General features: G+C 49.4%; 1 protein-coding gene across 1 annotated transcript in view; it reads left to right on the plus strand.

Moving 5' to 3' along the window:
- Sema3d (semaphorin 3D) overlaps nucleotides 1-16,202 on the plus strand; it is a 101,503-nt gene extending 85,301 nt beyond the window's left edge. The window contains exons 15-18 of the mRNA XM_019209382.1: nucleotides 1,899-2,056; nucleotides 4,700-4,764; nucleotides 9,546-9,685; nucleotides 16,029-16,202. Of these exons, the coding sequence (XP_019064927.1) occupies nucleotides 1,899-2,056; nucleotides 4,700-4,764; nucleotides 9,546-9,685; nucleotides 16,029-16,202 (537 nt within the window). The remainder of the gene's footprint in view (nucleotides 1-1,898; nucleotides 2,057-4,699; nucleotides 4,765-9,545; nucleotides 9,686-16,028) is intronic.
- The last annotated feature ends 194 nt before the right edge of the window (nucleotides 16,203-16,396 follow it).

Raw genomic sequence — 16,396 nt, forward strand, 5'->3', positions numbered from 1 at the left:
GTAGGATTCTGCTTTAGTTCGTTCCCTTGATTTGCTCATTTATCCAACAGAAATTTCTTAAAAATCTACGCTGTGCTTTTAGGGTTCAGAAAATAAGTAAGTGACACAGCATTAGCCTCCCCATGCTGGGGTAGAGCTGAGAGACCAAGAGGCACGCTCACAATGCAGAATAAAGGTGGAGACAGGAAGGAGAGAGGCAGGAGGAAGGAGGAGCCCGAAAGCGAGCCAGCAGGAGTGAGCACAAGGCGGACAGCACAACCGGAGCCAGGCAGGACACCGTGAGCCCCAGGCGTGGATGCAGGGGTGCAAGCTGGCGGACCCCGGCAGAGCTGTGGAGAAGGAGAGCTCTCCTGCCCGTCTCATGCTCTGGCTGTGACCGACACAATGACACCAGGGCCTCGGGTGTTCAAGGGAGAAGAGATCAGAGGTGAACCTGTGCCATTAGTCCTGCACGAGTTAGGCCCGCGCTTACACATCCTCCTGAGGTGTTTGAGGCTTACCCAGGAGCAGTGGAAAGCTTTAGGGTTTAAGCAGCGGCTGTCCCCAGCGGATTTTCCTTCTAGCAGGGTAGTGAGCGGCAGCAGCCTGGGGGAGGGGTGGGGCCCTCGGCAGAGGATGCTGGGAAGGAGGCTCACCTGAGGTAACTGGGACACTTCGAGGCATCCAGGGAAGACAAGACAAGCGTGGGGAGAGAGCCCAGCAGGGGAAGGGAGAGGAGGAAGCAGCATGGTGATTGTTGTGCTCCAGGGACAAGCTGAGCGTGAGAGGAGCTCAGGTGGCTGCAGGTACTGTCCCGGTGTTGGCCTGCACATCGGCGAGGAGCGCAGAAGCCACTGAGCTCAGGATCTCATTGTTTGCAGGACACCGAAGTCCCTGTACCACCGAAAGGGTCGAAAGAATGAAAATAGGAAACAAGGAAATCCCACATTTAACTCCAAGAAAGAAGTCGCAAAGGAGGCAAATGTCTGAGGCAGAAATGAGAGAATAGGAAAAGTAGAGTTTTAAGAAAAGTATTGTCACCAGCCTCAAATGCTATAGAGGAGTACAGCAGATAGAAAGCAGTGTTTATGGCATTTAGGAGCTGGGCAAGTCTTGAGTGAAGCATTTCATGGGCTGCGCAGGTAGAAGGTGGATTTCCCTGGTACCGCCTGTTACCCCTGCTGGAGGCTGTTTCAGAGACGTGTCTCCTTTGCCGGAAGTGTGGATGGCCCACTAGAGTTGGCCAGGCGTTCTCCGAGGCACAGAGTGGGGGATCCACGGCCCGAGGTGGCACACTCTCAGGGAGGACGTGGGGGAGGAGTGCGTAAGTCTCCAGGCCAGAGTTCAAGATGTGCTGTATTTGCTGTGCTTGTAGTTACCCGGGAGACAGGAAATCTCCAGCTGCTCTGCACTCTCTTCATGGGGACTCCAGACATTCTCTGCAGCACTCATAACCCACGTTCTGCCAGGGGGCGGGACTTCATTAGCAAATGCAGTGTTTAATTAAGGAGAGAAGAAAGTTTCTGAATTCTCTCTGCAGTCACCTCTCACATAGGGAGCGGTGGCAGAGGAGGACGGTTCATTCTGCCAACTGCATCTGTGCTCAGTATAACCCACCAAAGTGTACTTCCTGCTGTGGAGGAGGGATCTGATGTCTTCACTGTTCAGTGTAGGAGGGTTAGGACCTTCCTAGATCGCTGACCAGCTCATTCGAGATTTAGAGAACAGTGTCCATTTCAGAATGGACATCTCCACACCCAGCATCCTGACCCACAAAGGAGGAGTGACCCTGTGCAAGTGTCTGTAATGGCAGGACACCGGGGAGGCAGATTCAGAGCCACCATGCGGAGTTCAAGGAAAGAAAGTTGCTAAGGCCGGTCTAAGACGGCACCGATGCATTTGATTTGTCTGCTTTCCAGCAACAGCTGTACATCGGTTCCCGAGACGGATTGGTCCAGCTCGCTCTGCACCGCTGCGACACCTACGGGGAGGCCTGTGCTGACTGCTGCCTGGCCAGAGACCCCTACTGTGCCTGGGACGGAAATGCGTGCTCGCGCTACGCTCCCACCTCCAAGAGGTAAGAACCCGGCCCCGCAAAGCTACCTTTCTGTAGGTCAGGAGTCCCTGTCTCACGTTAAACAGAAGTCCGCAGAGACCCAGCTCCACGGACGGAATGATAAGGTTGGAGGGCTGCTCATAGTTTCACCCAAAACTGAATTTGGGACCTTGAGAGCTTGTTCGGAGGTTCTAGCTGGGGAGAGCAGCTACTCGTAAAGCCTAGACTGAGGGGAGGGTCGAGGGTGGTCATCCTCTTGGACGGAGCTCACGGCTTTCGAGGGACACACACGGAGTAGTGAGGGAGGAAGGGGACACGCGCCTAGCCAGCCAGATCAGCCAGACCAGCCCTGGCGACCCATGGGGTGACGGATGTCGTAGCCAGATTGCCCTCACAGCCCTAAAACTGAATTTTGAAGGAGGGTAGACTAGATGTTCTGAAATTCAGAAATGTGGAACTTTGATAAACCCTGATAAATTGTTTATATTATTTTCTTTCATTTAAGTCACACTCCCTTAAAAATTTGTTTTCCTCCATAACTTTTCTTTTTTATATTCCTTCCCTCTTGTTTCTAAATATGCATGTATTTATATACTTAGTGTTTTGTAAATAGTTTATAAATCTATGTATTCATAAAAGTGCAGATTTTGTATTCCAGTATCTTGGTAGAATTTTGCTTTTTACTCTAATAACTAATTTGATCGATTTCTTTCAATTAGATCCATTTCTTTCTTTTTCTACTTTTTTTTTTTTCCTGGGGATCGAACTAATGTCCTTGTGCTTGCAAGGAAGGCAGCAGAACCACTGAGCTCAATCCCTTGCCCTAAGCAGATTCATTTCAGGGACACACGTGGGAAACACCACAGAGCTATACAGTATTCATCTCAACACTAATTTAATACCAAAATATTGGAGAAGCAACACCAGCTAAATGTATAATAACTATTTTAGAATTACATTATAGCAATGTTATTTTTTAAAGTATATTTTCTTCAAGGTAGAATATCAGAAAATTGTGAATTTTTTCCTTTAGGTCTTTTTTTTTTTTTTTTTAGTAAATTAAGGGGTGAGTATATACTAGTCACAGCACACACATACTTTTTCATTTTGCTACTTTATTGATTTGTGAAATTGCAAACCCTAGGAGTCCCAGAATGAATGTAGAATACAGCAGGTGTTGGGTTAGGACACATTCTCCACTCTCTCACACTGTGGATGTACTCAGTTGTTGAGAGTTGAAAGCAGAGGTTCACTGAATCTTATGTAGGTGTTCTGTGGAGCATAGGCTCACCGATGCGGCCTGGGGGCTCCTCCCTGGGAGCTCAAGGTCGGATGCTCATTAGCTGGCAGTAACCCTTCAGCTTGATGAATCGACCCCATTCCTTAAGAAGCCAAGTTTGGAAACATTCTTGACCTTGTGGGCTGCGTGCTCCGTAACTTTTCCTCTGCATGTTTCTCAAGACTGCGTCTCAGGCTTTGCACCACCTGGACTTTCCTGGCCCTGACAGCAGTCCCTCGGGAGACTAGAGATGTGCATGGGAAGGTCTCTGGCTGCTGTTGTCAGGTCGTCAGGTCAGCTGGCCCCTAGGAGTCCTGGACAATTGAGAAAGCTTGTGCTGGCTCTGAACGCTGCAGGGGCCGCACAGGTGCAGGGAGCGCAGGGTGGGGCGCTGGCCCTCGAGTCAGGCGCAGGAAGGGAGGATGGCTGCAGGTAGAAAAGCCAAGTGTCTGGAGAGAGAGATGTGTTTAAACTGAAATAAATGCTACATAATGGGTACACACAAAGAAATCACTGGGTCCTCCGTTAATAGCTGCAGCGTTTGTATTTTTATGTTCTTGTGAATCAGGTAAAAATACATGTAATTTAAGGTAAAAATACAGCCAAAGCAAATGAGAATGTACCCTAAGAATGTAAGCCATACTTAGATATAGCACAGGTATGTGTGTGTGTGTGTGTGTGTGTGTGTGTGTATGCGTGATACTTGCTCTTGTCTTTGAAAGAAAATATGTGATATAATGCAGAAGCCATATTTTTATTAATTATTATTATTATTCCAGAAAAATGTGCGCTACACATCAACACATATAGATATCATGTAGCCATTCACACCGTCTCAAACTTGGACTTCTTCAAACAATGTAAAACTCATTGCTTAAGCAAACCCATGTGACTGTGATGTATACATGCTGTGGTTTTTTTCATACTGTGATAAAACTCCGTCACACATTATTCTTTTTCCATTGCTGGACAGAGAGCAGAGTCACCCTCACGCCGTGCGTGTGTCCTAGATTCTGTTTAGTGTCCACCTGTTCTGTTCAGTGATTGGTCAAATCAGAAAGGAGAGGTAGCTAAGTAAGATTCAGACACGCTTCGTGTCAAGTGAATTTTTATTAGATTTTACTACCAGAGGTATTTAGATCAATTGAGAGTGAGTGGAGTAATGCCTCCCGTGAAGCAGAGCAAGAGCGTGAGGGTCATTCTGCGTCTATCACTGCGAATGTGAGCCATAGCCTTGTTCATCGCTCTTCGGGAGAGGCCCTGGGGTTGAGCCCCTGGCCTCATAGTACTATGCAAGCACCTACCCTGAGCTGTGCCGGCTCGCATGCTGCTCTGTGTCCTGGCCGTTACCCTAGCAGTTTGATCAGTGTGATCTCTTTCTGCAGGCGAGCGAGGCGCCAGGACGTGAAGTACGGGGACCCGATCACCCAGTGCTGGGACGTGGAAGACAGTAAGTACACGCAGCTTCTTTTGCTTTCGTTCTCATCTCACATGATAATCTCAGCCTTTATTTCATGTCTCCGAACATCCATTGTATAAGAATATCTCATTTCACGCAATGCTTATGTTCTGGAAAAGCAGCAGGAAATTTGTAAGTCAACCCCTTTCTACGTACCTAAGTGAATAATCCTTTGTTACATTATGATTTGTTTCACATGTCATTTAAGGTTCTTACGCTGTGGCTTTTGTTTCATTTTTACTGCCTTATCCTTGTAAAGCCTGAAAACTGCTTTAGAGATAAAGCAGGATATAGCCCCAAACATTCCGACGTGTACAGTAAACCCAGAGACCTCCCAGAAAGGCCAGTGGAGCTCCAGCCCTGATGAGAGAATCAGGGGCCCGGGCTCCCTTAGAAACCCACACATCCACCCTGCAGCGAGCAGTAAGAGAGTCCCACGCTCACGCGGCTGTCCTGAGTGTTCTGCGTGACGGCCACACTCTCCAGGGAGCCTGGTGTCCCGGGATCGTTGCAGAGCCGTCAGGGACCTGCGGGCTGAGCAGAAGGGGAGCCGCTCGGCACAGGCAGCTTTGCTCTGGAGCAGACGACTCCCGGAGAGGAAGACTTGGTGGGGTGAATGGAGAGGTCAGGGAGAGGCAAGGCCGGAGTCTGAAAAGGGGAAAATCCCCAAGTAGGTGGAACTGTAGTAGATGCTTTCCATTCTCGAACTGTGCCTGAAGCTAGAACACACACATGCGTGTGCACCTCACCACACCCGGGGGAAGAAAAGAGAAGCCTTTTTCTCACTGCACTGCCACCCCCCCAGATTTCCATGGATGGAAGCTTTCGCTCTAGTGGCATTTTCTTCCTTTAACAACAAGGCGGCTATTTTTAACTCCTAAGTCCGTTCCTCTGAAAGGCAAAGTGTGGCCTGGAAGACTGACTCCTTTCCCAAGGTGCTCGCATCTCACTGCTTTGTTCCGGGTTTTATTTGGGACTCTTGGCTGCGTGCTATGTAAGCGATTCTGACTTGTGTGACGATTTAATCAGAGACCAGCACAGGCGTCCAGGATGTGCACATGGGAAGAGGGAGAAGGCACTCGTCTGAGCATCCCCGCAGTTTGTACGCTCGTGTGTGTGTGAGGGGAGGGACAGACGGTGAGCACAGACCCCCGTGAAGTGAAGGCTGTCTGCAGGGCTCGCACCCTAACTGCTGTGGCCCAGTCCCGTGGCTGCTGTGGCCAGTGCTGCCTTTCCAATCATGATATGCTTACTCTGCCCAGGCCCTGCTTGGCAAGGCCATTGGCAGCTTCCTTCTCGCCACACCCAGTGCCAATCTCAGTTCTCGTTTTGCCTTCATCTCTAATTTCTCCTTCCTCGGAGCACTTTCTGTCCTGCTGCCGAATGGGACTGGGCCCTGAGAGCTGGGACTGCACAGGGAGTGTGAGTGAGGCGCGAGTCATTCGGTGGGGCTGTTGAGGCCAGGAGGCTGGGGTGGCCTGCTGTCCGGAGAGGGCTCCCACCCTGCGTGCTCTCAGAGCCTTCCGCGTGCTCTCCACTTCCGCCCCGCACCGCCTTAGCGTCCTGTGCCCGCCTTCCAGCACGTGGCACGTCCCCAGCCACTCTCCGTTCCCCGTTGTTCTCTCCTTGATGTCTGCACCCGATTCTCAGTCCAGGTGGAAAGGGGTCCTTCTGGACCCGTGCACCGCACCCCTGAACCCTCCTGCACAGCCCCGGCCTGCCTGGGAGAGGCAGCACCTTCCGGACATGCCGGCTCTGCAGACCTCTCTACCGCGCCCATGCCCAGCCCCACCTTCACCTGCAGCCAGGCGCAGAAGGAGCCTGCGGTGGTCTCTCTCCCTCCTTCCCGTCCTATCAATCTCTTGGAAGTCCGTGGCCTAGGGCCAGCCTTGCCTCCTTCTCCTGGCCCCTGTGGCCATGTGGACCTCCCTGCTGCCCTGCTCCTGCTCCACAGCCTCCTCTGGCTCCCTCTGCCGATGTTGGTTTCTCCCCGTCTGCTCCTCCTTGGTCAGTGGGATATGCTCAGCCTCCTCACAAGAGCTCTGCGGCCCCTGACGTAAACACTGGTCCCTGCCTCCCAGCTCTAACAGTGAACCTGCACAGCTTTGCCTGGCCTGGGGGGAGGTTGTTCTCCTGCTGCCAGTGCACACTGGCCTTTCTCCCCTGCAGGGCCCACACTGAGCACCAGATGTGCTGCCAGCATCTGCTGCCCTCTCTTCTTCAAACACTCACCCTGCCGAATCCTCTCTGCCCTGGTCCTGAAATTGATGAGCGAATTCCCCAAGACCTTCCTAGTCGTCTTTTCTGCCCACCTACACAGTAGCCCCTCATCTGCTCTCAGGTAGCTGATACACAGGTGAAATCCTCACTTGGTCCTTTCTGGACTGTTCGTATCCATCACTGGATACGAAGTTCCTGGTTCATCCAGCACTGCAGGCAGTGGGGATCACAGATGGGGGTATGAGGGTGCCTGGGGAGAGGGTGAGGTTTCACAAAGTAACAGGAATGGCGTCAGAAAGGCCGCACACATTTTGGTTCACTGTGCGGTAGTGCCCACGTTATTGGTGTTTATGTTTACCTCACAGCTGGACAGGACCCAGGCATTTCCTACATCTCGGGAAAGGTTTTCCTATTGCAATGATTGACACCTGTACTGATTATTGCTTGGAATATGAGGAGCTGGAGGCAGAGGGGCATCTGGGGAGTGACATCTTGGCCATGAGGATGCTCACACGCCAGAGGGGTTGCCGGAGAGAGGAGGGCAGATGGGCCACACTCGCAGTGAGGGCAGGAGGGGAGCCGCTTCCAGTCCGTGAAGGTGTGCCACGTGCGCCACGCCACCCATGGGCTGCAGCCGTGTCTTCAGTCAGGGCCGGCGGGCACCGTGCTTCCTCCTCCTCCTTTCTTTCCCTGGTCCTTTATTGTTCGATGCTGTGAAACCACCTTCTTATGGATGGCGCCTCACCAATCCGTACAGATGAGCTGAGCTTGGAAATGGTGAACTCGGCCAGTCACGCAGTTCAGTGGCCTCACAATCATGATGATGGGTTCTGTGTAACTCTTCAGATGCAGCCCAGGCAAGGCCGAGGCCCCAGCCAGCATGTAGTGTCAAGAAGCTTTCTGCCATCCCATCGTGAGGTCTCCTCGCTGCAGCTTAGACAGGGAGCTCTCCTCTTCCCAGATCGCACTTAGGAAAGTTTTACATGTTTAAGAATTTGATGTCACAATATGTGTTGTGCATGTGTTTGTGTGTTTGTATGTGTATAATCTGTACATGGCTAAACAATAATAGAATAGTCTGTATTATATTACATGTATGTTTCTGTGTCATGTGTTTAAATGCATTTTTGTATGCATATGCTTAAAAAAATTTAAATTAGGTAGTATAAAATACAGAAATTAAATAAACATTATTTAGGACAAGAATAAATTCATGTAACTTCTGTAGTGATGAAATTGTGCTGTACTGTATCGTCACTGATTCAAAAGGATTTAAGGAAGTGCATGTCATCCTTTGGGTCTATCTCACTAGTTTAGCTTTCTCTCCTTGAACCAACTTTGAGGTTGATGTGTCTGCCTCAGTTTCCCTTGAGCCCAGGCCCCATGCCCAGCATCCCTGGGCTCAGAGACGGGCCCTGGTCTAGGGAGCACATTTGCCCTCTGGGGACCTGCATCTCCCACCCATGCTGGGCACTGGCAGTCTTCCCTGCATTAGGAACTTAAGTGAGTTGGGAACTTGCAGGCGTGACCTGCAGAATGGCTGCAGATCATGGGTCAGTACAAGTTTTAGGAAGAATCCACACATTGGGAAGGCTGACCGATGGCATGAGCACATTTGACGTCATTACTATAAGTAAAACACAGATGGACTCAGACGCAGGTGCTGTGTGCACTGCCCACCCGCTGCTGGCCCTGTGTGTTTGGCCTTAATCTTTCGCTGAGGCTGAGGGCTCAGATGAGAAAGGGGCTGGTCGGCACAACTGGACGCATGAAGATTCGCTGAGAAAGTGCACGGTGAGCCTGGGCGAGCCACTGACCTCTTCTGTGATCAGATGGGAGCTGTGGATCTCACAGCCCACCTGGGCATAGCTCTCCCTACTGGGGAGTGGATTTCAAGGGGTCAGGGGTTTCTGGGAAGGAGGTGGCAGATAAGCTGGTCCTTACATCACAGGAGCAGTCTCCCGGCAAGCAGGGCAGGCTCAGGAATTTTTCTGGAAAAGAAGAGAATAATTTGATAGCTAATACAGACAGGGACTGCATTCTGTCTTGTCTGGCTTTGTTTCCTTGATGGGATTTCACTGTAGTTAACTTTTCTCATACCAAAATGTCTTAATGTTTTCTAGTCTGCTCTGTGGGCCGATTCAGACTCACTGCCTCTCTAACAGTGAAGTTAGCTGTTCTTCCAGAACTGACTATGAATTACTTATATTTCATGTGAACAAAAGGGATAAGGCATTAAAAGATGCCAACAGTTCATTCAGCTTAGAGACACAGTGCTCATAGTTTGATCTTGTAAATTATTGTTTTTAAAAAATGTAAGTTGTAAATATAGAAATGAAAGAGTAAATATTGCAAGACAGATGTAGAATTTTAAAAAACAACCTATTGGATAAAACATGACTCTTTAGGCAACAATATTACAGCACAAATTTCCTTTCTCTTTAACAATGTGCGTATTCGTTTTCAATGGCATCTGTTCTAAATCAGTCTATTTTCCCATTGCTTTTAAAATCAGGTCAGGGTTAATCTCCTATTCCATGTTTGCTTTCTAGGCATTAGTCATGAAACTGCTGATGAAAAGGTGATTTTTGGCATTGAGTTTAATTCCACCTTCCTGGAATGTGTTCCCAAATCCCAGCAAGCAACTATCAAGTGGTACATCCAGCAGGCCGGAGCGGAGCAGCGCGAGGAGGTGAGCCACACCACTGGGGGGCGCTGGTACGAGCCTGGGGCCCGCCCTTGGCCATGGCGGCCTCTTGAGCCCAGGTGGATACAAAGGTGTGAACTAAATCCGCTTCCAAGGAGACCAAATTTTTAAAAAAAATTTGCACAATTTTTCATATTTTTATTTCTCATGGATTGCCTTTATTTTAGGAAAATTTCTTGTGAACATGAGCACAATATTGCTGACCGCATAGTGCCATGACTAACTTTTAAGTCACGTTCTATTAAGTGATGGTCACGGATGAAACATGAGTTTGTATGAAAATGTAAATATGTATTGTTATCCGATCATATGAACAAATCGGACATCAAAAAGTTAAAACAACAAAAGGAAGTAACACAGACACTCTGTTGACCTGTTCTGGTAACGTGTCTAGCATGTCATGTGACTGCAGTACGTCACAGAGGCTTTCTGACGTGGCTTTTATGTTACAGAATTTAATCATAGCTTTGTGCAGTCCGAGAAACCCTAGATTTATATTACTTAGAATTTCTGAAGCAGAAGTTCCTCGGCAGCGTTGAATTGTTATTTATTACTGCAGTGTAGGAAAGCTCCCAAATGAAAGGGAGCTCTGTAGCGGGGCAGGCGGGCTCTGGAATGGACGCTGAGCAGGACCACGCTCCCAAGGCCCAGGGAATGTCAGCGAAGCCCAAGGTGGGGTTTCCTAAAGGACACAGAATAGACTCTGAAGTTGCCCTGAAGAACAAACAAGAAAACACACTGGAAAGGTAGAATTTTGAAGCGAGTCTCGCAAAAATGTGAGCATGCAGGGGCCAGAAGTGGCACACGCCCCTGCCCGGAACACACTGTCCTGCCCGTGACCTCACCACCGAGGGCTCACGGCAGCAGTCATCTGACCAGCCTCTGCGATGCATTTCTAAACATTTAAAACCCAGGTGTCAGCTGTGACATTGAGAAACTCTGTGGCAGAAGGACACTGTGTCCTAAGAAGCTAGTCTAAGATGTAATTCCAGTGAGCTGGGTGTGGTCTCACATGTCAGGAATCCTAGCACTCTCGGAGGCTGAGGCAGGAGGATCCCAGTTTGAGCTCAGCCTGGGCAACTTGAGGACTTGGAGAAACTCATCCTCAAAAAGTTAATCTCACAATCTGTACATCTATACAAATACTCTTACCAAATTATCAGCTCTACATACTTAGCTCTCTGTCAAGTAACTCCGTCCTTTATAATCACATTTCTGCAATGAAGCACGATTCTTCGTCATTACTGATATCTGAATTCTACGATTCATCAGACTTAGAGTGACACTGAGTGTTGGAGGGTCTTACTTTTACCAGTGCATATTGGAGTGTTATCTAATGTAGAAAGATTTATTTCATAATGTACAGCAAGTACTTTTTATCCATGAAACACTAGATTATGGTTTTTGACATCCTGATTTGTTTTAATCACATTGCAGTGTTTCAATTTTCAATATAATTAACCAATACTATTCCTTTTATAGCTAGTAAAATTTGATGATTTCCTTTCAGTGAAATATAACCCCTTGATAAATGATCTGTGCTCCACAGATGTCTAATTTGACTTTTAGCAACAGCAGGACTCTGTCCGGTCCACTTCCAGCTGTGGATACCCATCAGTCTACGGTGATTTGCCTCCCAGTTTTCACTTCTCTGAAAAGGCAGTGCTGGCTCCAGTGCCCTTTGCACAGTGCCACACACAGTCACGGTGCTGCCATGCTTGTGAGTCTCCGTGGAGTGAAACAGCCCAGGCACTGAATGTCCCTCCCCAGTGTCCTCGCAGTGACATTGGCCTCCCCTGCAGTGGCGTCTCCTGCAGTGGGGTCTGCAGCCTGCTTCCTGCCCCTGCACTGGGCATTGTCCCAGCAGGACCCGCTCCGCTCTTCACCCTTAGGTCACAGCCTGAGTCTCTGCTTAGCTCCACAGACAGCTGAGGCCATGCGGTGTCCCCCATGGCAGGAGGCTGTCACCAGCCCACAGGAGGACGCTTCCTGCCCACGCTATTCACAGCTGGGCACTGCTGGAAGGTCGTGGCCAGCTACCTGCTGACTCCCCTTCAAGGCTCTTCTGGAAGTTGATGATTATTCTGTAACCGGCAATCTTTCCACAGTCCCTGTTTTGTACTGGGGGAGTCAGTGAGTCAGAGAGGACCCTTTATGTCATCTGCCAGGCTGGATTTTCTCGGTGAATTTTAATATTTTTAAACATCTTCAAATATTTGCATTTTTCCACTTTTAGGTCATTTTGTTTTTTCTTTTCATTATAAAAACCAATGTAAATGGTTTCAAAACACAACGGGCATGAGGAACCAGGAGGCCACAGGGAGTAGCAGGGCATGAGTAGCGTTCATGTGCTCAGGGACCTCGCGTGTCCCTTCCTCCTCCTGCCCACCAAGGCCCCGTCGCCTCAGTGCCCCAAGCCGCCCATATCATTCGTGTTTCCCTCAGAGCAAAGCAATGACCTTTCCTATGTGTGTCCTGGTTTTCTAACTACTTTCTTGGGCCAAATGCCTGAAAGCAAAAGAAATGTGCTAAAGACCCTGACTGTCTCTTTGGCCACACACTACCAGCTTTGCATCAAAGCTTCTGTGTGATGCCCACTCAGTGCCAGAGCGAGCCATGTGTGCACATCACCAAAGCTTTGCTACTCCACTGTGGGATTTCACTGTGCTAATCTTGATTCTGTAATATTAATGTGTATGCACATAACCTTCTCCTATTTGTAGCTGTCGAACTGAGTTGACATCAGTAACTTGATGTTATACATAAGTAAATTTAGTTTGCTACATCTCCTAACTTTGGTATTACTGACAATTCCTAACTTTTCTATAACAATTTTATATTTGTTGTACCGAAGTCTATCGATGAACAGTTTTGTAGTTTCTCTAACACTTAGACTCATTCCCAGTAAGACAGTGCACACACACACACACACACACATATGTACACATATGTGTGTATCTATCTCCATTTGTTTAAATTTTATTTTTACATTTATACTTCACATTTTATATTTACTCAAAGTTGTCAAATTAAGATTATTTAGGTACAAATTTGATTTTCAAAAATAATGAGTCAGTAGCTCTAGTACAATTTTCACATAAATAAATAGCCTTTTTCTGACACTTGCTTTAAAATGTTAAGTTTGGCTTTGTGCTCTTTCAGTCAAACAGTCATAAACAGTGTTGCATCAGTATACTTTGAGAAACGTAGAAAAGATATACAAGTTCTCCCATCTAATTCCTTTCCCTTCTCCCATAGTAAATGAGAAAAAATGCCATTGCTTTATTTTAAATACAGATAAACTTCGATAAGGTTTTGTAGATCCATCCCTCTGAGAACTTTCTTCGTTGAATAATCTGAATTTCCCCCAGTAATTTTCTGATTTTTGGAGAAAGGAGATGTTTTCAACTCATCCTCCTCCAAGCTGCAGAGAGTGACTCACCCAGGACAGGGCTGGCAGGTGAATTACCAATGGGCTGCTGTCACCAGCGGCAAAGTCCCTGACCTCAACGACTCTTCGGCTACTCTTCTCATTGCTGAGACAAAATACTCACAATCCACAAGTTCAGGGAGAGAGGTTTGTTTGGTTCACAGTGTGCAGAGTTTTTAGCCCATAGTCTTCTGGCTCCAAGGCAGAGGAGAAAAAGCTCATGGAAGGCAGAAGGCAGCAAATATAAGGCAGGAGAAAATCCCTTTCTGTCCTCTAAACTGTATCCAGACTACTAAGATTAGAGCAGTGCCAAACCAGTCAGGGGACTGATTTAGTGACCACATACCCTAAATCCAGCATCACACGCTGTAGATGCAGCCACCCCTGCAAGCCCCACCTATGACTGATGAGGCTCTGGGGACATCTAGACTCACCATAGCAGTGTCTGAACCTCCCTTCCCTTTCTGATGACACCCTTCGCTGAAGACCCACACTTACAGTGCCAGATTTCCCAGTCTGGCTCATGTTAGGCAGTGAATGGATAGCCCCCTCAGTCTGTTTGTATGACAGAGAGGATTTCATATCACTTCAGAGTGGAGACGATCCCAGGAGTTTAAATCAGTGGCCAGAGAGTCTGCTGTCTCCGCTGAGGAGGTGAATTTTCTAGTGGAGAAACAGCATGTATCATCCACTGCTGCTCCAGTAGAACCAGAGCCTCCCCAGAACTGGAACACAAGCCAGGCAGCTCCAGCAGGCCTGTACTTTCTAGGTCAGAGACTTTTACCTCTCAACTGTGAAATATGCCAATTCAAACTGTATGTCATCAGAGAGGACATCTCATTCCAGCTATAGTTTTGAAAATTTGGGAAAGAATCAAAACTGGCTAAATGATCTAATAGCCACTGGGTTAATATACAAAGCCTGTGATTTGTTACAGCAGGTTTTCTGTCTGTTCCAAAAAATGAACAGCATATTCCAGGGAGGCAGGACCAGTGGAGGCTCAGACGATCAGGTGTGCCAGGTGTTTATGATGTGTCCGGTCCCATGGGGCCGGGAGAACTGGGTCTCTGGCCGAGTGACACAGACAGGACGAAAGCAGAGCAGCGAAGTCCTGATGCAGGTCTGCTCAGCATGTGTGAGGTCAGAGGCACGGTTTCTTCCTGTCACAAGAGGAAAGAGAACAGAATGCCGTGAGTCAGCAGCGTGACAATCTCTAGAGGCCACAGCACGTGCAGCTTACCTGTTAGCAGCAACGCAGTTGTGCAGGGAAATCTAGCCACCATCAGGCCGACAAGCTTGGGCTGTTTTCTCGCAGAGAATTTCAGAGGCACCAGCTGCAGAAGGCAGCCTCTCCTGCAACCTGGGGCTCATCTGTAATGTTGCTAATGATGCTTCACACTGAAACCTTCAACAGCTCTGTGTCCAACCCCCAGCACACAGCTTGGCAGAGGGGTAGATGAGTTGTCCCAGGAAGCACACCACATGCAGGTGAGAATCCACGCCAGAGCCAGTACCTGGCATCTAAGATATATTTACACTTTAAAACATTCTGCAATAAAGTGATTGAATGGCAACACCTGTATGCAGGTGTGCACTCCGAGGTAGCACCTCTCTACACTTCCTAGTCCACGTTTGCAGTGCAGAGTGACCACATCCCGATGTGGAGGTGGTGTGTGTATAAGGAACCGTGATTCTTCTCGCAGCCCCTTCCTTCCTAAATTCGCCATTTCCGTTGAACATTGGCCCTGTAGCACCCATTCAAATGCATGTATTTTCAGAGGGAATCTCCCATGGCTGATCAGGAGGCAAATAAATTCAAGGTTGGTTCTGTTACAATGGCAATGGAAATGGCTTAGCCTTTAGCATAAATCCACCAAGACGACTGCACAGCCAGCCCACCAAACAAGGAAGGGAGGGAAGCAGACACAGGCAGACACACCTGCTGGCCAGGCTGTGGAGAGGAGGCGGCCTGGGACCCCCCCACCGAGGGCATCTGGGCTGTGCCCGCCCGTGGTGGATGGTGTCCCCAGCCCCCTTCTGCGGCTCACAGGGGTGTGCTGTATACTTAGAAGTTCACGGGCCTGGGAGCCCAGGTGTTTCTCTTCCTCTTCTCCTGTTTCCAGAATTAGAAGGATTTCCCCTGCATATCTTTCACAAAAAACTGCAAAGTCTGGTCCATCCACTATGAATCAATTTCATTCAGTAGAGTCGGCTTCCTGGATTTCCATCAGGTAGGACCCTCCCACACAGGCGGATGTGTCGATGGGGAAGTCTTGCAGATTTCTCTGTTGCTTTGCTCTGTTTCCCTGCCGTTTCCCTCGTGGCCAGTGACACGCAGCTCTGGCGTTGGTGAACAGACCACAGTCGCGTAATCGTGGTTGACACCAGGACCGGCCTGGCAAGCCTCGCCATGAATTCTGCTCCTGCCTAGCTTCAAAGCAGAAAGAGCCCCGCGCCTTAGGGAGCCTCTTTTAGCACACTGTGCTTTCTCTCCCTGGAAATCACACAACCACGTCAGCGATCACAAGGTATGACAAATATTTTCACAAAAGACGAGGTCCAGTTATCACACTCAGGTTCAACATTCAGTCTGGAGTCAGAGGGAAGTGCAGTGGTGACGCTGCGAACCCCCGGGCCGCCCGGCCCAGCTCTCGCGCACTGTGGCAAATGCACCTGAAATCGCCCGTAAATGGTCAGCTGTGGCCCGGTCCCTGCTGCTCCTCACTCCTGTCTGTGTGGGCTCAGATGCCGGGAACGCCGAGCCGTGGCCTGGCCGGTGCTTTCCGAGTTGCCCATTGTCGTGCTTAGTGACGCGAGGGGAGAAGGCGCTGTCCAGGGTCGCAGGGACAGCTGTGTGGTCTTCTGCCCCTGACCTCTTGCCTCTGTTCCCCGCTGCAGCTAAGGCCAGACGAGCGCATCGTGAGGACGGAGCTGGGGCTCCTGATCCGCAGCCTGCAGCGGAGGGACGCGGGCACCTACTTCTGCCAGGCCCAGGAGCACAGCTTCGAGCACACAGTGGCCAGGCTGGGCCTGCGCGTCATCGAGGGCCGGCAGATGGACGCCTGCCCCTGACCTCTTGCCTCTGTTCCCCGCTGCAGCTAAGGCCAGACGAGCGCATCGTGAGGACGGAGCTGGGGCTCCTGATCCGCAGCCTGCAGCGGAGGGACGCGGGCACCTACTTCTGCCAGGCCCAGGAGCACAGCTTCGAGCACACAGTGGCCAGGCTGGGCCTGCGCGTCATCGAGGGCCGGCAGATGGACGCTGGA

The sequence above is a fragment of the Fukomys damarensis genome, unplaced genomic scaffold, assembly GCF_012274545.1.
Source record: "Fukomys damarensis isolate Sample0158 unplaced genomic scaffold, DMR_v1.0_HiC HiC_scaffold_4, whole genome shotgun sequence".
Taxonomy (NCBI): Eukaryota; Metazoa; Chordata; class Mammalia; order Rodentia; family Bathyergidae; genus Fukomys; species Fukomys damarensis.